Source organism: Syngnathus floridae, chromosome 3, assembly GCF_059516105.1.
Source record: "Syngnathus floridae isolate MCC-2025c chromosome 3, RoL_Sflo_1.0, whole genome shotgun sequence".
Classification (NCBI taxonomy): Eukaryota; Metazoa; Chordata; class Actinopteri; order Syngnathiformes; family Syngnathidae; genus Syngnathus; species Syngnathus floridae.
In genome coordinates, this window is record NC_142415.1 from 782,168 (window position 1) to 805,400 (window position 23,233).

The following is a 23,233-nucleotide window of genomic DNA, read 5'->3' on the forward strand; positions in this document are numbered from 1 at the left end:
TAGTCCGGAAAATACGGTAATTATCAATGGAATAACTTACCCCTTAAGTTGTTCATTGAGACTATGAACCAACAGCTGATGTTTTTCTGCTTCCCTGTTCTGCTGACTACGTACACTGGCAAGTTGGGCCTGTAATTTATCCGTCTCATTCTGTAAAGGCAGAAAAAAACATTACACCAGCACAGTCAGGATTAAAAAAACATTTTAATACAATTCTGGCTATATGCATATGGACAAAATGTTGGGTATCTCGCTGTCAATGAGAGAAAAGCCCACATTGATCATATAAATACGATAATTTGAATCTGACAAAAGTAATCAGTTAACAGTTTTAAAAATTGAATTAAATATAACCAATACAAATCAGGCATTGTTTTTTAATTGTGGTTCGACAGGCAGTGATTCCAATCAAACAAATTTTGTAACTTTCAATGAAACGTCTGCACCTCTCAGCAGGTTATTTTCATTTCATTTGTATGCTGCTCCAGTTGTCTCGGGTTTCAAGGGCGTTTTGTCTAGACGGCATTAAGGTGCTGACATTATCCCAGAAGCTTTGTGGTTGTTAACGTAGTGTTTGGCAAATTCCAGTCTCGCTAAATAAATGACAAAAGTTCATCTTTAGACGTTGTCTCAAACTCTATTTTGGTTCAAGCAACGAGGGATGGTGTGATCAAGTTGTCTTCAATTTTTATCATTCAGTCATTTCCAGGGAGGTTGGCTACAGGCCCATGGATCCTAACTTTTTGAATAATATCAAGCTGCTTGGAGATTGTCTTGTAGCCTTTACTGTTAATGTGCTTGTCTGGAAGTTCTTTCTAATAGTATATCGAGACTGTCTTCATTCCCAGCTGGACCATGTTTAGTGTAGTGCACACTATGCATCCAAACAGTACTTGTTACCCTTTAAATGACTGACTGATTAAAAGTTCGAAGACCCAAGAAGATGCTAAGTCCAAGACGCATCTTGGTTGAATGTCCCTGTGGTTTATTATTTTTATTATTTTTTAGAGGTATCAATTTTTTATCCAGGCTATTTCGTGGGTTTGTTTTTAAAAATAATTCTTTTGAATCACAATTCAATGCAATATCCGATTTTCATTTGTTGATTTTCAAACAATTTCAATTTATTATTTCTTTAGTCAAAATCAACTTACCGTATTTTTCGGACTAAAAGTCGCTCCGGAATATAGTAGGTCGCATTAGCCATAAAATGCACAATAACGTGAAAAAAAAAACATATATAAGTGCTCCGGAGTATAAGTCGCATTTTGGAGGAAATTTATTCGACAAAATCCAACACCAAGAACAGACATGAATGAGCAACAACAGGCTAAACGATAGGTATGCTAACGTGACATAAACACAAACGAAGAGCTGAGAACGGGCCTGACGTAACATTCACAGTTATTGAAATAACTATTACGTAAATAACACGCTTATAAAACCATCTGTGTCACTCCAATTCATTAAATCCATCGATCGTCCTTTATGTCAACAATGGGTGCGCGCCGCTGACGGCGCTTGCACTTCAAAATATTCCACAGGCCCATATAACGATATATAAATTAGATATTAAATAACTATTTATAAATAATATTATCAAACCATCTGTGTCACTCCAAATCATTAAATCCATCGATTAAATTCCTTGTCTTTTGTCAACAACGCCGCGCGTGCTCCCTGACGTCAGCCTCGTCGTTATTCCACAGATCTAGTATATAACTATATTATAGCGTTAAAGTACAAGGAAAGACGTGGGTTTGGTAAATGGCTCTATTTAACAAAACAAGGGTTCAACGAGCCAACAACTACGGAACTGTAACGATAAAAACATATACAAGTTGCTACACGAAATAAAATATATCAAATAACTAACAAATAGTTCGCAGCCACACGGCCCCAAGCACGGGCGTGGACTTCCAGGCGTGTGGCGGCGTGGACTTCCATCCCCGGAGGTGGCACTTCCAGCCACGGAGGTGGAAGAGAGCTACATAGAATAGGAATGGGCGTGCGTAAAAGCCATGTCCAAGTCCCATCCACCGTCCTCGGACAGCCACCCGGCCGAGCACCGGCCCCCGACTTCCATTCACGGAGGTGAAAGAGAGCTCCGTAGAGTAGGACCGGGCGTGCGTAAAAGCCATGTCCAAGCACCATCCACCGTCCCCGGACAGCCACCCGGCCGAGCTCCGGCCCCCGACTTCCATCCACGGAGGTGAAAGAGAGCTCCGTAGAGTAGGACCGGGCGTGCGTAAAAGCCATGTCCAAGCCCCATCCACCGTCCCCAGACAGCCACCCGGCCAAGCTCCGGCCCCCGACTTCCATCCACGGAGGTGAAAGAGAGCTCCGTAGAGTAGGACCGGGCGTGCATAAAAGCCATAATAGTTTTTCAAACCTTCCGTGTCACTCCAAATTATTAAATCCTTCAAACTCTTCGTCCTCACTTACAAACAAAGCCGCTAATGATGCCGGTAGTGCGTGGGGCCCTTCGTCATCTTCGTCATCCCGTGATCGAATCTTTGGCCTTTATGTAAACAACCACCATGCCGCGCTGTTGACGTCACTTGAAATTCAAATTACAGTAATCCCTTGCTACATCGCGGTTCGTTTATCGCGGTTTCACTTTTTTATTTATTTTTTATTTTGAAAATTTATGAAAAAATTCACATGAGTCGCTCCTCAGTATAAGTCGCCCCCCCACCCAAACTATGAAAAAAAAATGCGCGACTCATAGTCCGAAAAATACGGTATTTCTATGATCACTGTTGGTTAGTCTTTCATTATCAGAGTACCAGCAACTTATTCCACATGTAGAATTACCACTGCAAACCAACGTTGATGACCTAATGATCACAAAAATAAAGTCTCACAGTTTTTCACATTGTCTAAAACAGTGGTTCTCAAATAGGGGTACGCGTACCCCTGGGGGTACGTGGAGGTACTCAAGGGGTTTTTACAAAAATATATACCGGTATTTAAAAAAAAAAAAAAAAAAGGAAGCCTGATTGTCTTGAGAATTAGTTATAAAAAGTTTGATGAAATACAAATGTATGTTTTAGATTCAGTATTAAATTTTAATCCTTAAAAAACGGACTCTCCACAAACCAATAGCAGTCACCTGCGGTTGCTTTGATGACGCACTGTAACGAGGAGATGTGGCTAAAGCGTAGCAGCGATGCTGCTGTTGAAAACACGGGGAAACAAGTAAAAATGAAGGCAAAACCAGAGCCGACGAAGTACCGACAGTACTTGGAATACTATTGTTTGATGGGATTTACGTCCACAAGTTGTCCACCCAAAGCGCTGTGCTTTTTTAGCCAACGCTAGCATGAAGCCGGCACATCTCCAGCGGCATCTCACCACAAAACACGGATGCCATGTTGGTAAGCCACCGGAGTTCTTCAGGAGGAAACTTTCTGACTTCAAGTCATCCCAAGACACAATGTGAAAAGCCTCCAGTACATCAGCCAAAGCCCTGAAGGCTTCTTATGCGGATTCTTTGCTCGTAGCTAAAGCCAAAATAACGTTCACCATAGCTCCATGTTTCTCACTAAAATGTAGTATGAGTGCAAAAGACTCATTCAAGCTTCAACACTTTCAATGCTTGTTCAATGCTTGTCAAATCAAAATCAAATGTTCAATGCAACAATTCAATTTTAAGAGTTTAAAAAAAGTTTTGTTTTTTTATCCCAAAAGAGGTAAAGTTGATTATTTTTTGAGCAAATCTTTATTTATTATTAAGTTATCAATTGATTTTGTAAACAAGATATTTATTTATAATTACGTTAATTTATTTTTGTGAACACATTTTTAGTTATGTATATTTGTATTTCTTTGCAAGAGATTATTACAAGAAAGATTAATATAAATTAGCAGTGTTCTGCAACACTATTTGAGTTTTGAAAGGGTTTATGCCTTCTTGGTGGTCACTGTTTACTGTTTATCGTTTTTGTTTCTATATGCAATGTTTGAAACATAAATGTGGTACATTGCTACAAGTTGTTTAACTTTAATAAATCAAACACTGATGGGACAATCCTGTACCTCTTTCTTTTCGACCAGAAATGTGTTGCGCTGGTCAGGGGGCACTTGGCTGAAACAATATTTCAAAGGGGGTATCACTGAAAAAAATTTGAGAACCACTGGTCTAAAACACCAAACCCCATTTTTTAAACCAAACCATGAGTATCTTAAACTAATGTTTCAAATCAAACACTCTTTTGGCCAAACTTTAAACACTGTTCAACTCTTAGACTCGATTTGCAAAACATCTGGGGTTTTTTTTTTTTGCAAACCTGAAACATATTCTCAGTCAGTTAACATATTTCACACTATGAAACACTTGTGTTGCAAAATTGTGATCCACAATGGATATAAAACTACAGAGAGGCAGAGGAATTCATATGTGAGGTGGTGGACTTGGAAGAAGAGACGAGGAAGCGGTAGGGGCAAACCCAGAACAATTATCACTGAGGAGATTCATGCAACATGGTATGACCATGAGGGAAGCAGGACAGAGATTCCAGTCTAATCTGAGCAAGTTCTTAGTGGCCACCATCTTTCAGAGAAGATAGTTTGGGTGGGGGCGACTTATACTCGGGAGCGACTTACATGTGTAATTATTCACAAAGTTTTTACTTGATCATTAACACATTACTTACTAGTATCGTTGATCACTTCACATGTTATTTTCACTTTAAAACGCATGAGGGCCCACTATGGCTGTGGAATAATTGGAGCCTCACTGACAATGAGTTCCATTCACTGACTTCCGGAGTCAGGAGAGTTAATGATTTGGAGTGACACAGATGCTTCGATAAACTTGTTATTTGTGTTATAGTTATTTGATATATCGTTTATTTAGAGTAGCAACGTCTATGTTGTTAGACTTCAGTAGTTTCCGATTGTCTAACAAGGCCGTGAAGGCAGCAGGTGGGGGGGAGACGGGAAGAGCGATCCAGGGTGCTTGCTTATAGCACTGTGTGTTGGCTCATATATTGAGCTCTTGTTTTGTGAAATAAAGTGCCGGTTACCAAACCCACGTCTTGCCTGGTACTTTGGTAACGCTACAATATCATTATATATGTAGATCTCTGGAATAACTGGAGCCGCAACTGACGACGAGGCTGACGACAAGGCTGACGAAGAGGATGACGACGAGGATGACAACGAGGCTGACGTCAGCGGCGCACGTAGTTCCGGAGTCAACAGCTGTTTTTTAAAAATTTTTTAAATGACAGCGAATGAAGATTCCAATGGATTTAATGATTTGGAGTGACATGGATGGTTCGTTAAAATTGTTGTTTATATTACATTTATTTGATATCTCTAGCCTGACGTCAGCGGCGCACGTAGTTCCGGAGTCAACAGCTGTGGTTTTGTTTTGTTTTGTTTTATAAGTGACAATACAAAGATTCGATTGGATTTAATAATTTGGAGTGACACGGATGGTTCGATAAAATTGTTGTTTATATTTATTTGATATAGCTAGTCTGACGTCAGCGGCGCACGTAGTTCCGGAGTCAACATCTGTGTTTTTTTTTTTAAGTGACAGAAGACAAAAATTCCGATGGATTTAATGATTTGGAGTGACACGGATGGTTCAATAAAATTGTTGTTTATATTATTGTTATTTGATATATAGTTTATATATTGTTATATCGTTATATGGAATAATTTGAACTGCAACTGACGACGACGACGACTCCGACGTCAGCGGCGCGCCGCACACGCGGCGTTGTTTAAAGAAAGGACGAAGAATACGATCGATGGATTTAATGATTTGGAGTGACACAGATGGTTTGATAAACGTGTTATTCATGTTATAGTTATTTGAATAACTGTTAATGTTATGTCAGGCCTGTTCTCAGCTCCTCGTTTGTGTTTATGTCACGTTAGCATACCGTATCGTCTCGCGTGTTGTTGCTGGTTCATGTCTGTTCTTGGTGTTGGATTTTGTCAAATAAATTTTCCCCAAAATGCAACTTAAACTCCGGTGCGACTTATATATGTTTTTTTTCCCCCTTTATGGTGCATTTTACGGCTGATGCGACTTGTACTCCGAGCAACTTTTAGTCCGAAAAATACGGTAATTGTGTCTTGTTGTACAAAACTTTCTGTAACATACAGAATACTATTGGCTACTGTAAGGTCTATTTACAGGCTTTATACGCTAAGTGCATTTTCCCACTTAAAGACGACCAAATAAATGTGAAAGGAGAGCCATTTTCTCTCAACCACAAGATTGATTGTTCATATGGTCCTTCAGAATAATGTCATCCGACTCCATAAAATCCAGCAGAGTTCTTCAAGACAATGTTAACTCTGATGGAATCAACAATGTGTCTTTATCAACTAATTGACCATGTCCTCCAATGCAACAGCATCAGCATGAAACAAATGTACAGATTCCTTTTTGAGAGCAACTCTGCCAGAGTCAAAGAACTAAGATATTGGTATGTGCAAGTCATGGCTTTCTCAAACTACATGATTATTTTGTAGTTTACAACGGTCGTGCTGTCAGACTACAAGATGAATATTGTTCAGTGTCTTGAAGCAGCGTCATGTCGCACTTTAAGTCAGTCACCGACCAGATCGCGCCCAATCGTCGCGGGCTTCTTACAAAATTCAGTCCATTCCTTTTCATGCCATTTAGTTTGTTTGTGCGCGGCTGAGTGTCTTATTGGTCACTGCCTAAAAAACAATTGAAGAATGTCGTAGAACATGTCACATTATGCCGCAAGAGGAATAAAAATTTTGACATGCCAAACTTTCGCCGTCATGGTCGTCGTTAATTTCACACTACACGGGCTACGACATGTCAAGACAACTCAAAATCGGCCACGACTCACTACATTCATACACTCACTTATCAGGCATTTGTGTCACCTGACATCGGCATGAGTGTAACCTACACACACTTTCAGTACACTTCTATGCTCAAAGTCCGACTGTTACTTTATGATAGTAGTTGCTACTATTACAATACAGTATGTAAATCTGGAGTGCATACTGTACATATACTACCATTGAAGAAGTCTGTATTTGTATGTCGCTTACAGCAATGTGGATTAGGTCCTCTGGCCAGACCTCTGTCTTTTCTTTCTCTTTCCCTTTCTTTCTCTTTGTGTTTTCCCTATTAATTTCTCATGTTCTACAGAAAGTCACCCAGTGATTCCGAGATGGAATATTGGACTTTTTTTTTAATCAACATTGTTCACAAAACATAATAATGTAATGTTCATGGTTAAACACGCACAGCACACTATTAGCAGTCACCGCCGGAGATGCTCTCCAGCGCATACATTCATGAGAGACCAAACAAACCTGAGGGACCCAATTTGGCTGCTCATTTTCATGTATGTCAAACATCTGTGTTAGAAGAAATTATTACAATATCCAAGTCCTCAGGGACAGGGACATGGAAATGACTCAGCATTTACACATCAGTGGGTAAATGAATTTTGTTAGCGTATGTGTGCTGTTATGGCGGTATATAGCTTGACCTTTCCTGAAACCTTTATCATAATTTGTAGTCACGTGTGGTTAAGGGATGAGGTTTACCTGTAAGGTCTCAAAGCGTGCCTGCAGCTGTAGACGATCTTCAAGACCTTGACAACGCTCTTCCAGGCTCAGTATCTGCTCTTGTAATTGATTTCTCTCTAGCTCCAGCTCCTCCACCACAGTCCGCAAACCATCTTTAATTTTTAGGAAGAAATAAGGAAGAAAGAAAATTATTAAGTTTTAGAAGGAAAAACAGACAGCAATTTGTCTGCTCGATATCTACACAGTCTAAAAGGTATATAGAGATAAAGTATAGGCGCACGCTGAAGTTTACACACATTCATCAAGTAGTCATTCATTTGGGATTTTTTTTTTTAAGAACCATTATTTTTCCGGGTTGCTTGACCATACGGCAAACATTGTCAATGACTGATGATTTAAACAAGAAAAGGTCATTAGCATATCAGTGAGTAAAACTATTAGAAGTTAGTCTCCATGTACAGAGCTGTGAAAAGTATTTGGCGACTACCTGAGTGTCTTTGCATAAACGTTTCAGATCATCAAGCCAATATCTCACAAAGAAAATGAACTAAATACAAAAAGCAGTTTCTATATGATGACTGAAGATTGATTAACTGAAAATGAACTAAATACAAAATGCAGTTTGTAAATAATAACTGAAGCTTTATGAAAGGGAAGGTCAATTCAAAAACGCTCTTTAATCATCTCAATATGTTCTATGTGACCCCACTCGTATAAACGTATTGCAATTAATATTGTGTTTGTGAAATATGAATTAAATCCATCTCAGATGTCATTTTGCAACTTATCAAATGAAAATGACACCACAGTCGCTCAGGTAAAGGCCTAGAAAGACAAATCCTGCATTAGCCTACCCCGTGGCATCGTACTGACTGTCAGATTGTAAAAAAAGACAAAAAATACATCGCAACAGACAGGCAGCATTGCTGACCATTAAGTACCTTCTGCATATGCATGAAATGTAATAACCCTCCTTACTATCGGTGGCGATAGTCACTACTCCTCATGGTTAGAAAACGCCAACCGGAAAGCTCTTTGCATTAGCACAATAAATCTTATCCTAATTCACAGTTGTTTGATCATATTTATTTCATCATTAGCTTCTTTAGAGAAAATTATAATTAACCCTTTTTAGAAATGATTCATTTAGCAAATTATTGAATAGTTTTACCTTTAATTGTATATCATGATATATACTGTTACTGTGAAAGGATGCAATTGATACTGTGATATACATTTGATGCCATATCGCCTAGCCCTAACTCTTAATATAAATAACTTGTCTTTCTCTCCTGGCACTTTAAGTCAACCATGACTATTTGTGTTGTACTTAAAAAAAAAAAAAAAAAAAAAAACTCAACTTCAAAAATCTTAGCCATTATAGACCATTGTCAAATATCCCCTTTATTTGCAAAATTCTTGAAACTTTTGTTTGTATAAAATGCTGCAGCAAGACTCACGCTCAAGAATACAAACTGACTATACTACCCTTATATTGGCCATCATGCATAGGCTCCTGGTCCACCTGAAACGTGATTTTCAGGTTTTGCTACATACCAATAAAATATAACAATCCCCTCCGTGAGTCGTCACCTTATTGTGGTGGAGGGGTTTGCGTGCCCCTATGATCCTAGGAGCCATGTTGTCGGGGGCTTCATGCCCCTGGTAGGGTCACCCATGGCAAATGGGTCCTAGGTGAGGGGCCAGACAAAGCACGGCTTACAGAAGCCCCTTATGATGATTAAGATAAATGGACTTCGTTTTCCCTCGCCCGGACGCGGGTCACCGGGGCCTCCCTCTGGAGCCAGGCCTGGAGGCGGGGCTCGAAGGCGAGCGTCTGGTGGCTGGGCCTTCGCCCATGGGGCCCGGCCGGGCACAGCCCGAAAAGTAAACGTGGGTCCCCCTTCCCATGGGCTCACCACCTGTGGGAGGGGCCAAAGGGGTCGGGTGCAATGTGAGCTGGGCGGGGGCCAAAGGCAGGGACCTTGGCGGTCTGATCCCCGGCTGCAGAAGCTGGCTCTTGGGACATGGAATGTCACCTCTCTGGCTGGAAAGGAGCCCGAGCTGGTGTGAGAGGCAGAAAAATTCCGACTAGATATAGTCGGACTAGCCTCCATGCACAGTTTGGGTTCCGGTACAAGCCCTCTCGAGAGGGGCTGGACTCTCTTCCACTCTGGAGTTGCCCACGGTGAGAGGCGTCGAGCAGGTGTTGGTATAACTATTGCCCCCCGGCTGGGCGCCTGCACATTGGGGTTCACCCCGGTGAACGAGAGGGTAGCCTCCCTCCGCCTTCGGGTGGGGGGATGGGTCCTGACTGTTGTTTGTGTCTATGCACCAAACGGCAGCTCAGAGTACCCACCCTTCTTGGAGTCCCTGGAGGAAGTGCTGGAGAGCGCTCCTTCGGGGGACTCCATCGTTCTACTGGGTGACTTCAATGCTCACGTGGGCAATGACAGCGAGAGCTGGAAGGGTGTGATTGGGAGGAACGCCCCCCCCCCCGATCTGAACCCGAGCGGTGTTCTATTATTGGACTTCTGTGCTCGACACAGATTTTCAATAATACATAAGGGTGTCCATGTGTGCACTTGGCACCAGGACACCCTAGGCCGCAGTTCGATGATCGACTTTGTAGTCGTGTCATCGGATTTGCGGTCGCATGTTCTGGACACTCGGGTGAAGAGAGGGACGGAGCTGTCAACTGATCACCACCTTGTGGTGGGTTGGCTCTGATGGTGGGGGAAGATGCCGGTCCGACCTGGCAGACCCAAACGCTCTGTGAGGGTCTGTTGGGAACGTCTGGCAGAATCTCCTGTCAGGAAGAGCTTCAACTCCCACCTCCGGCAGAGCTTTTCCCACGTCCCGGGGGAGGCGGGGGACATTGAGTCTGAGTGGACCATGTTCCGCGCCTCCATTGTTGAGGCGGCCGACCGAAGCTGTGGCCGTAGGGTCGTTGGTGCCTGTTGTGGCGGCAATCCCCGAACCCGCTGGTGTCCACCAGCGGTAAGGGATGCCGTCAAGCTGAAGAAGGAGTCCTATCGGGCCGTTTTGGCCTGCGGGACTCCGGAGGCAGCAGACAGGTGCCCGATGGCCAAGCGGAACGCGGCTTCGGTGGTTGCTGAGGCAAAAACACGGGCGTGGGAGGAGTTTGGTGAGGCCATGGAGAATGACTTCCGGACGGCTTCGGGGAAATTCTGGTCCACCATCCGGCGTCTCAGGAGGGGGAAGCAGTGCAACGTCAACACTGTTTACAGTGGGGATGGCGTGCTGCTGACCTCGACTCGGGACGTCGTGAGTCAGTGGGGAGAATACTTCGAAGACCTCCTCAATTCCACCTACACGCCTTCCATTGAGGAAGCAGGGCCTGGAGACTCTGAGGCGGATTCTCCAATCTCTGGGGTCGAAGTCACTGAGGTAGTTAAAAAACTCCTCGGTGGCAAGGCCCCGGGGGTGGATGAGATCCGCCCGGAGTTCTTAAAGGCTCTAGATGTTGTGGGGCTGTCATGGCTGACGCGCCTCTACAACATTGCGTGGACACCGGGGACAGTGCCTCTGGATTGGCAGACTGGGGTGGTGGTTCCCCTTTTTAAGAGGGGGGACCGGAGGGTGTGTTCCAATTACAGGGGAATCACACTCCTCAGCCTCCCCGGTAAGGTCTATTCAGGGGTGCTGGAGAGGAGGGTCCGTCGGGAGGTCGAACCTCGGATTCAGGAGGAGCAGTGTGACTTTCGTCCTGGCCGTGGAACAGTGGACCAGCTCTACACCCTCGGCAGGATCCTCGAAGGTGAATGGGAGTTCGCCCAACCAGTCCACATGTGTTCATAATTTTTATGGACAGAATTTCTAGGCGCAGCCGAGGCGTTGAGGGGGTCTGGTTTGGGGACCTCAGCATCGCGTCTCTGCTTTTTGCAGATGACGTGGTGCTGTCGGCTTCTTCAGACCGTGATCTCCAGCTCTCGCTCGAACGGTCCGCAGCCGAGTGTGAAGCGGTCGGGATGAGGGTCAGCACCTTCAAATCTGAGTCCATGGTCCTCGATCGGAAAAGGGTGGAATGCCCTCTCCGGATTGGGGATGAGATCCTGCCCCAAGTGGAGGAGTTCAAGTATCTTGGAGTCTTGTTCACGAGTGAGGGGAGGATGGAGCGCGAGATTGACAGGCGGATCGGTGCAGCGTCGGCAGTAATGCGGACCCTGTACCGGTCCATTGTGGTGAAGAGAGAGCTGAGCCAAAAGGCAAAGCTCTCAATTTACCAGTCGATTTACGCTCCTACCCTCACCTATGGTCACGAACAATGGGTCGTGACCGAAAGAACGAGATCCCGGATACAAGCGGCCGAAATGAGTTTTCTCCGCAGGATGTCCGGGCTCTCCCTTAGAGATAGGGTGAGAAGCTCGGTCATCCGAGAGAGACTCGGAGTAGAGTCGCTACCCCTCCACGTTGAGAGGAGCCAGATGAGGTGGCTCGGGCATCTCATCAGGATGCCTCCTGGACGCCTCCCTGGGGAGGTGTTCCGGGCATGTCCCACCGGTAGGAGACCCCGGGGACGACCCAGGACGCGCTGGAGAGACTATGTCTCTCAGCTGGCCTGGGAACGGCTTGGGATCCCCCGGGATGAGCTGGATGAAGTGGCTGGGGAGAGGGAAGTCTGGGAGTCCCTCCTAAAGCTGCTGCCCCCGTGACTTGACCACGGATAGAAATAAAGTCCCAATGATCATCGTCACACACACATCTGGGTGTGGTGAAATTTGTCCTCTGCATTTAACCCATCCCCATGTGATTTTGATCCATCCCCTGGGGGAGAGGGGAGCAGTGAGCAGCAGCGGTGCCGCGCTCGGGAATCATTTGGTGATCTAACCCCCCAATTCCAACCCTTAATGCTGAGTGCCAAGCAGGGAGACAAAGGGTCCCATTTTTATAGTCTTTGGTATGACCCGGCCGGGGTTTGAACCCACAACCTTCCAGTCTCAGGGCGGACACTCTACTACTAGGCCACTGAGCTGGTTTAAGCGGAAGAAGATGGATGGATGGATGGATTTTATGACAATGTTTGACAGGTTGTGTACATAATTATATCTGAGGTCAGTGCATTCACAATACTAACCCCAACAAACTGGTCAGTTCAACCAGTATGCACGTTGTAATGAAAATGCAAAACATTCTGAATGTCCTAATGTGATTTGATTGGGGAGTTTTCAGAAAATGAACATTATTCATAACTTTTGCAAATTGACACCTTACTTAGTAACACAAGTAACAGCCTGACAAATGGTGAGAGATGAAAACAACCAACATCGACAAAAAAAAAAAAACACAAAACGGTATTTCTGATGAAAATGAAAAACAAAAGACCAACCCAAATGTGAGGACAACCAGTTGCATGCTGGTGTAAACTGTCTAGGGGTTCTCCCACCTGTGTCAGGTGTACTGTACTCAGGCCACCAACCTCCCATATTTTCTCCTTCCATTGGAGTTGTGCTCTCCGATGTGCTGTGGTAGTCATGGAATGAGGCATTTCCATCAAATTCAAAATCCTCCTATGTGTAAGAAGAAATCATTAAAGAGGTGATGTAAAACTATATTCAAGGTGGTACAGTACCGTTTTAACTCTGGCAAGTAAAACCATTTTCAGGGCAGAGATTATTATTATCATTATAGAGGTTGAGCTGTTGGTAATGCATACCTTATGTCTAAGGATAGATTCATATTGGAAGTAAACGGGAGCTATTTTGGATTGTTTTAACCTATATGCAACATGTATCTGATTTCTTGTCTGATAGTTTGAAAGGTTCAATTATATTATTTGCAAATCCAACCTGGGTCATTTTCTAATGTAGTCCTAGATTGAATGTGCAATGCAACCTCAGTCTGAATGACCAGGCCGCATATAGTATCCAAACTATACGTGATCTAAATCCCAATATTCAGTGTGCATTGAGGTGGGGGTGACTTTAATTTACTCCCACTTGAAACATGAATCATAAAGTAGACATTTGTGGTGATAGTAATAGTTAGTAATTCAGCGACACATTTATTTATTACATACAGCAATGAAGTAACGTCATTTGTAGCAACGTCATCTCCATGAAAAGCCTCGCCTTATTTCCCCAAAATAATTTTATTTCTACCTCCTCCCGAATCACTTCTCGGTAGATACAGAATAGTAAAAATTGAGCCCCTACACGCTGAACCATACAGTGGTAACTCTAATTACAAACTGAATTGGTTCCGCGATTGGGTTTCTAAGTACCGTAATTTCCGGACTATAAGTCGCGTTTTTTTTCATAGTTTGGGTGGGGGGGCGACTTATACTCAGGAGCGACTTATGTTTTTTTCACAAATTTTTACTTGATCATTAAGACATCACTTACTTACAAGTATAGTTGACCACTTCCCATGTTATTTTTAGTATAGTTGATCACTTCACATGCTTTTATATCTTTATCTTGAAAATATTCAAAACATAAAAAATAGAGAAAACATCAAATAAAGCAATTAACACTTTAAAGCACCATATCCAAGTCCACTGTCTGCTATATGTACACTTGCTCCATTTTTGCTCCTCTTATATTTATTATTATTTATTATTATTTGTTTATTTATCATTTATTCAACACTCTTATTTATTCATTGTTTGTGCCTTCTTGGGTTTTTGTGTTGCTTGTATGCATATGTGTACTATCTCGCCGAGGGATAGTGGGAACGTAATTTCAATCTCTTTGTGCGTCTTGGTATATGAAAAAAAAAAAAAATCAACAATAAAGCAGACTTTGACTTTGATAAAACAACCAAATAAACAAAACAAAAAAACACATCTGAAAAAAATTAGATTTTCAGACGAAACTGGATGAGGGCGCTCTAAATTTCACTGTTGGCCATGACTCATCAACTGGGTGGGCTTAAGAAAAATGGTACCAAAAAGAAACTCATATTTTGCAGGTTACAAACTTCAAGTTGTAAAATATGCAGCTGAAAACAGTAATCGAGCAGCAGAAAGAAAGTTTGGAGAACCGTGATGTACCAATGGATTACTATTTCAAGTGACGTCAGTGGCACCGCGCGGCGCAGCGGTTGTTTACATAAAGGACAAACGTACCTACGTAAGGACTATCGGCATCAGTAGCGGTGATCATTTCTAAGTGACACGGAGGACAAAGAGTTTGAAGGAATTAAGGATTTGGAGTGACATAGAAGGTTTGAAAAATTATTATGGCTTTTACGCACGCCCGGTCCTACTCTACTGAGTCAGGGGCCGGCGCTCGGCCGAGTGGCTGTCTGCGAACGGTGCATGGGACTCGGACATGGCCATAACGCACGCCCGGTCCTACGCCATGGAGCTCTCGTGTCTGGAAGTCCACACCACCACACGCTTGGAAGTTTGTTTTGTTTAATATCGAGCCCTTTGCCAAACCCACGTCTATCCTTGTACTTTGTTAACGCTACAATATAGTTATATACTAGATCTGTGGAATAAAGACGAGGCTGACGTCAGAGCGCACGCGCGGCGATTTTGACAAAGGACGAGGAATTTGATCGATGGATTTAATGGATTTAAAGTGCACGGATGGTTTGATAATATTATTGCTTATATTATAGTTATTTGAAATATAGTTTATCTATCGTTATATGAGTCTGTGGAATATTTTGAAGTGCAAGCGCCCTCAGCCGCGCGCACCCATTGTTGACAATGAACGATCGATGGATTTAATGAATTGGAGTGACACCGATGATTTTATAAACGTGTTATTCATGTAATCGTTTTCTTTAATAACTCTATATATTACGTCAGGCCCATTCTCAGCTCTTCATTCGTGTTTGTCACGTTAGCATACCTATCGTTTAGCCTGTTGCTATGTATAGAACGATCGATGGATTAAATGAATTGGAGTGACACAGATGGTTTTATAAACATGTTATTTATGTAATAGTTGTCCTAAATCACTCTATATGTTACGTCAGGCCCGTTCACAGCTCTTCGTTTGTGTTTGTCACGTTAGCATACCTATCGTTTAGCCTGTTGCTATCGTATCGAAAGATCGATGGATTTAATGAATTGGAGTGACACCGATGGTTTTATAAACATGTTATTCATGTGATAGTTGTCCTTAATCACTCTATATGTTACGTCAGGCCCGTTCTCAGCTCTTTGTTTGTGTTTGTCACGTTAGCATACCTATCGTTTAGCCTGTTGTTGCTATCGTTTAGCCTGTTGTTGCTCGTTCATGACTGTTTTTGGTGTGGGATTTTGTCGAATAAATTGCCCCCCAAAATGCGACTTATACTCCGGAGCGACTTATATAAGTTTTTTTCACTTTTTGGGGCATTTTATGGCTGGTGCGACTTATACTCCGAAGCGACTTATAGTCCGAAAAATACGGTAGAAACTTTGTAAGTAGCAGCAACATTTTCTATAGAAATCAATGTAAAAGCAAATAATGCATGCTGGACTATCCCAAAAGGCACACTATTTGCCCTATTGCTCTGTGTAAAGTAGGGAAAACCAAAACAAGAGTTTTATTTTTGCTTTTTCAAACTTTTATAACAAAAATAAATCTCACTTTATTCTTAACCTCCTCACTTTGCTTGGAGAGGGAGTAACCTGTTCTAATTTTTCTACACTTGCTAAAAATACCCCTGAGAAGACAAAAAGTCAGACTAATAAATCATGGTTGGCTTCCACGTATTACTCCTTGCTATGTGAAGTGTGTTCTTCATGTTTTTATTGAATCTCCCACACAGCAACGGCTTCCACCTTTCAGTCAATGCGTGTGTGCTCCTGCAACAGGGGGTTTTCACTTTGGCACAACGGCTGTACTCCATCATGAGCGCGACGATACGCATGCCTTCGCCATGCTCCTTTATGATTTCGAGTTTTATATCGATAGCCTTAGTGCACATATGGTTTACCTGTTTTACACTATACCTGTTTTTACACTGCTAACACGCCGAGACGAACAGGGAATGGCAAAGCAAAGGAGACAAGGCGGAAGGAGGGGGGTTTGTTCGGCGCTTCGGGTCGGAAGTCAAAAATTGGTTTGTAAGTAGCTATGAAAAAATCACAAGGCTCCGGTTTGTATCTCAAAAAGTTCGTAAGTACAGGCGTTCGTGAGTAGAGGTACCGCTGCATTTACTTTGGTAAATACAAAGTTGTGTATGATCGCATCTCTTCTTCTGCGCATGCAGGCCGCTTAAGGGAGACATTTGGTACACACCACAGACAGTCTGAGGTTATTATGTATCGTGACCACACAAACCAGGATGCACGCACCGGATTTTATCCCCAACAATCTGAATTGAGCATTAAGACCTTACAGTCTGAACCTAGCCTATAGGTCATGGTGACTTATGTCATATACCGTAATTCCTGGTCTGTAAGCCGCTACTTTTTGCACAAGCTTTGAACCCTGCTGCTTGTCGTTCAGTGCGGCGTATCTATGGATTTTTTGTGATTTTTGTGATTACTAATACACTTATACACTCGTAAAAAGTTTGTGGGCCACTGTTGTGCGGCACCGCTTTGCTGGGCGGAGGGATAAGTGACCAGACACACGGTCACTGGGGAGAAGAGCTGTGTGTTGATCGCATGTCTATCCGCCAGGCAAATAGTGCCATAAAGAAGGGACAGAACGAGATCAAGACAAACATTACTGAAGAAACGAAGCTTTTAAACACAAACCCTCACTATGGAGGACAAAAGAAATGCATATGATGCCGCATTTATGTTAAAGGCAGTCAATTTGGCTCTTAATGAAGGAACTAGAGCTGCTCATACACTGTAGAGGTTTCCTCCGGTCACTAGAGGGCACTGGGCTATTGTTGATGACATCTTGTCGTGTCACACTTTTCTTTCTTTATTTCCCGCTCATGTCTACTCTGGAGCTATACGTGTAGCTCAGGGGTCTCAAAGTCCAGTCCTCGGGGGCCGCATTCCTACATGTTTTCCAAGTTTCCCTCGAAACGAAACGAAATTTCGGTTTCTTTGTGTGTCTTTGGCATGTGGCGAAATTGACAATAAAGTTGACTTTGACTTTGACTTTAAACAAACCTGATTCAATTATCAGGCTGCTGCAGAACGTGAGGATGAACTGATCATTTGAATCAGGTGTGTTTAACAAGGGAAACTTGGAAAACATGTAGGAATGCGGCCCCCGAGGACTGGACTTTGAGACCCCTGGTGTAGCTCATATCACATTGCCAACTTTACCCCTGTAAGTGGTCCCATTTTATTTATTATTAGTTGTGTGTTGCTAGTGTTTCCTGCACATTAAGTTTATTAAGTTTTGGTCGTCGCTGAGATTTATACATGTTTGTATGTTTGCTGAGCTCCTTCATCTCTTGTCAATAAAGGTTATGTTCAAGATTCAAGATGTTTATTGGCCATGTTTGGGCATGCCAAACAAGGAATTTGACAAGGAGATCTCAGCCTCTGTTCCACATTTAGGTGACTAACAACATTCAGGACTTGTGCGAAAATTGACAATTATTCTCAACCATCCCCTAATCTTAAACTCTGTTAATACAAGGTATGCGTCCCCAACGAACCATCTCTTCTCTGATAATATTGTTTGTGTATATTCTTTTAAAAATGGTAATTAAATGTTAAAAAACCTGCGGCTTATGGTCCGGTGCGGCTTGTATATGACCAAAACAAGATTTTCCTTTCAATTTAGCTGATACGGTTTGTAATCAGGAGCGGGTTATATTCCGGAAATTACGGTAGTCAGATATTATTGCTTTGAGAGCAAAACAAAAATGTGCAAACAGAAATATCACAATCTTTGCAGGCTGCTGAAATACAGAATGAAGAAGAGGCTATCAAGGAATATTACTTTTGTAGAGAAAACATGACTGGACATGAATGTGTGTATGTAGTAGAAAGTCAAATACAGGTGAGGAGTGATTAAAAATTTGGTGGGGATTTTTTCTTAACGACCATATTCGGTTGGCAATGTCTCAAAATTGATATGGCAAACCTGAACTGGATTATGGTAAAGGATAAGCATGTTCACATTTCATGGTTACAAATAATTTATGTTGGGGACAATAATATGCTGTATGTGCATACCTGCATGCTTCTTTGGGCTGGTACAGCCAACTTCTTGTGCCCGTGTAGGCTGAGCCCCTGAGCTTGAGCCAGCTCCTCTTCCAACTCCTGCTGCCGAGTGGCCAGTGCTGGATTGGAGCAGCCAGGAAAGAACCAGTCATCCTCAATCAGTTTTGTGCCACAGGTATAGGGGGTATTTGGGTTGGATTGAGGATGTAGGTATGGATGGAAATGGCATAAGACAGGGTTTGGATAAAACTGTCGCTAAGACAAAAATATACTGATAGTGTTAAATAATTGTGATCACAGATGGTGGTTGTAGTGGGTGAAGGGAGATTGCCATTAGAACTGGTTTCAAGAAACAGTAGATGGAGTAAAAGGCAAAATAATGGTGACAAAGATGGAGTGAATTTCAGAAAGAAGAACAATGTGAAAAGAACACTGACAAAGATGGAGTGAATTTCAGAAAGAAGAACAATGTGAAAAGAACACTTAGTGAAAATCTGCTGTTCAAGCTTGCACATGTTTAGTGGAAAGAAAAAGTGACTGCCTTCAAGTATTTGGGCGACAAGAAAAATCATTGATGGCAGAAAGACCAGAGAAATTTTCATCAATCATCATAGAAGGCAATAATCACCAGGATCACTGACTTAAGTGAGGATTCAGATAGGTGATCTGTGATGTGGCTTTTTTCCCCAATCATGTACAAAACATGTTCCCATCTGTTTTGTGACAACAGGCTGACAGTGTAGGCAGAGGGGGCAGCTCAAAGCAAAACAAGAAAATAGTTCAAGGAAGGTAATTACGTAAGTTGTCCTTATATAATTGCACCAAACAAAAGAACAGGAGATACTTATGATGCAGCGACAGGCCTGCCTTACAAAATTGTTTGAAGATATGAATGCAAGGCACTACATCCGTTAAACGTTTGATTAAATATGCTGATTAAATATGCTACAGAAAACAAATAGGGATGTTTGATCTACATTTTGCTCAGAACGTGCAATATAATGAATTTAAATAAATAAATAATCAAGATATGTGGTTGTGCAACTTAATTTCTTTTTAAGAGTAGAGCTCTGCTGTTTGTATTGTTTTTTTAATTTTTGGTGTTATGTGATGTTTACTGTTCTACCTGTGGACTTCTTGTGGATGGTTTTTAGCATTTTGGACGTGACATTTGTCAAAGGAGAATATCGGTGCTTGATGGTTGCGACTTTTTGGCAGCATGTGGACATTTTATTGGGGGGTTGTTGACTCTAATTAACTTTCGTCGCTTGACGATTAAGGGGTGCTTGTGTTTTTTGCGTCCGTAATGGGCACCATTATTCACAGACATGTTTTCTTCAGCGGAAGTGTTGGCGCTGTTGGAGAGTCTACGTTAATACCACTGGATGGAAGACTGGTAGTTGAGGGTTAAGAGAGAGGAACGTCAATCTGGAACCCAGAGGTGTGAGATGTGGAGAGGAATGATGAGTCGGCGCCTCAAAATGAAGCGCTTCTAAATAAAGCACCTCTAAATGAAGCTCCTCTAAATGGGCAAGGAGAATTGAACGATTCTTTATGTATGTTACTCATCAACGGCTGCTACAACTGCTGGTTTACTTTCAAATTTAGCCTGTAGCAGACATATGTGACGTCATGTATGCTGTGGTCATGAAGAATGAAATACTATGACGTCTTGTATTATCACGCTCCTGAGCTGGAAATGCCAATTAAAAAAAAAAAAAAAAAAAAACACCATGAAATATGTACGATATTTAACTTAATATACTACAAGGAAGGTGGCACAGTGATGCACTGGTTAGAACATCCACTTCACAGCTTAGATGTGTGTTTGGTCTCATGTGTGAGCTGGAGAGGTTTGAGTCTGGCTCTGGCCTTCCTGTGTGGAGTTTGCAGACTCTCCCCAGGTATTCTGGTTTCCTCCCACATTTAAAAGACATGTATGGTGGGCCAATTGAGCACTCCAAATTGTGTGATATGTGTTTATATATGTGTGCCCCGCAATTAGCTGGCAATCAGTTCAGGGTGTACTCTAACCACGGGCCCAAAAACTGCTGGGATCGGCTCGAGCACGACCGCGACCCTCGTGGAGACAAGCGGTACGGATAATGGATGGATGCTCAAGATATTTAATGTGATAAACCATCATTAACTTTGAATTTTATGTCTGTAACACATTCCGAAAAAGCTGAGACAGGGTCATGTTTACCACTGTGTTACCTTTTTTTTTAAAAAATGTCAATGAATATTTGGGAAACTAAGGTGACTAATTGTTGAACTTTTGTAGATGGAATTCTTTGCCATGCTTGCTTGCAGCTGTTCAACAGTGCGGCATATTTTATACTTCATAATGCACACAAATTTTCAATGGGAGACAGGTAGGGACTGCAGGCAGCCCAGTTTAGTACCTGCACTCTTATTATAAGGCCACACTGTTGTAACACGTACAGAATGGGGTTTGGCATTGTCTTGCTGAAACAAGCAGGAGCGTCCATGAAAAAGACATTGCTTGGAAAGTAGTACCGTAATTTCCGGACTATAAATCGCGGTTTTTTTTCATAGTTTGGGTGGGGGGGCGACTTATACTCAGGAGCGACTTATATATGTTTTTTTTCCACAAATTTTTACTTGATCATTAAGACATCACTTACAAGTATAGTTGACCACTTCCCATGTTATTTTTAGTATAGTTGATCACTTCACATGCTTTTATATCTTTATCTTGAACATATTCAAAACATAAAAAATAGAGAAAACATCAAATAAAGCAATTAACACTTTAAAGCACCATATCCAAGTCCACTGTCTGCTGTATGTACTGCTGTTGCTCCATTTTTGCTCCTATTATATTTATTATTATTATTTATTATTATTTGTTTATTTATCATTTATTCAACACTCTTATTTATTCATTGTTTGTGCCTTCTTGGGTTTTTTTTGTGTTGCTTGTATGCATACCAAGGGATAGTGGAAACGTAATTTCAATCTCTTTGTGTCTTAGTATACAAAAAAAAAAAAAAAAATAAATCAACGATAAAGCAGACTTTGACTTTGATAAAACAACCAAAAAAAATTATATTTTCAGACGAAACTGGATGAGGGCGCTCTAAATTTCACCGTTGGCCGTGACTCATCAACTGGGTGGGCTTAAGAAAAATGGCACCAAAAAGAAACTCATATTTTGCAGGTTACAAACTTCAAGTTGTAAAATATGCAGCTGAAAACAGTAATCGAGCAGCAGAAAGAAAGTTTGGAGAACCGTGATGTACCAATGGATTACTATTTCAAGTGACGTCAGTAGCGCGGCGCGGCGGTTGTTTACATACAAACGTGCCCACATAAGGAGTACCGGCATCATTAGCGGTGATCATTTCTAAGTGACACGGAGGACAAAGAGTTTGAAGGAATTAAGGATTTGGAGTGACAGAGAAGGTTTGAAAAACTATTATGGCTTTTACGCACGCCCGGTCCTACTCTACTGAGTCGGGGGCCGGCGCTCGGCCGAGTGGTTGTCCGCGAACGGTGCGCGGGGCTCGGACATGGCCATTACGCACGCCCGGTCTGTCAGGAAGTTTGTTTTGTTTAATAAAGAGCCGTTTACCAAACCCACGTCTATCCTTGTACTTTGTTAACGCTACAATATAGTTATATAGTAGATCTGTGGAATAAAGACGAGGCTGACGTCAGGGCGCACGCGCGGCGATGTTGACAAAGGACGAGGAATTTGATCGATGGATTTAATGGAATTAAAGTGAACGGATGGTTTGATAATATTATTGGCTTGTATTATAGTTATTTGAAATATAGTTTATCTATCGTTATATGAGCCTGTGGAATATTTTGAAGTGCAAGCGCCCTCAGCCGTGCGCACCCATTGTTGACAAAGAACGATCGATGGATTTAATGAATTGGAGTGACACCAATGGTTTTATAAACATGTTATTCATGTAATAGTTGTCCTTAATCACTCTATATGTTACGTCAGGCCCGTTCTCAGCTCTTTGTTTGTGTTTGTCACGTTAGCATACCTATCATTTAGCCTGTTGTTGCTATTTAATGAATTGGAGTGACACCGATGGTTTTATAAACGTTATTCATGTAATAGTTGTCCTTAATCACTCTATATGTTACGTCAGGCCCGTTCTCAGCTCTTTGTTTGAGTTTGTCACGTTAGCATACCTATCGTTTAGCCTGTTGTTGCTATTTAATGAATTGGAGTGACACCGATGGTTTTATAAACCTGTTATTCATGTAATAGTTGTCCTTAATCACTCTATATGTTACGTCAGGCCCGTTCTCAGCTCTTTGTTTGAGTTTGTCACGGTAGCATACCTATCGTTTAGCCTGTTGTTGCTATTTAATGAATTGGAGTGACACTGATGGTTTTATAAACATGTTATTCATGTAATAGTTGTCCTTAATCACTCTATATGTTACGTCTGGCCCGTTCTCAGCTCTTTGTTTGTGTTTGTCACGTTAGCATACCTATCGTTTAGCCTGTTGTTGCTATCGTTTAGCCTGTTGTTGCTCGTTCATGACTGTTTTTGGTGTGGGATTTTGTCGAATAAATTGCCCCCAAAATGCGACTTATACTCCGGAGCGACTTATATATGCTTTTTTCACTTTTTGGGGCATTTTATGGCTGGT

General features: G+C 42.1%; 1 protein-coding gene across 8 annotated transcripts in view; it reads right to left on the bottom strand.

Moving 5' to 3' along the window:
- LOC148400047 (uncharacterized) overlaps nt 1-23,233 on the bottom strand; it is a 78,585-nt gene that overhangs the window by 24,389 nt on the left and 30,963 nt on the right. For 5 of the 8 annotated variants that reach the window (XM_088372160.1, XM_088372161.1, XM_088372159.1 and 2 more), the window contains 4 exons: nt 18,602-18,708; nt 12,893-13,073; nt 7,561-7,694; nt 41-150 (listed from right to left, as the gene is read on the bottom strand). In XM_088372160.1, coding sequence (XP_088228286.1) covers nt 41-150; nt 7,561-7,694; nt 12,893-13,073; nt 18,602-18,708 — 532 coding nt within the window. The remainder of the gene's footprint in view (nt 1-40; nt 151-7,560; nt 7,695-12,892; nt 13,074-18,601; nt 18,709-23,233) is intronic. The other 3 variants (XM_088372163.1, XM_088372157.1, XM_088372158.1) reach the window with 2 other exon arrangements.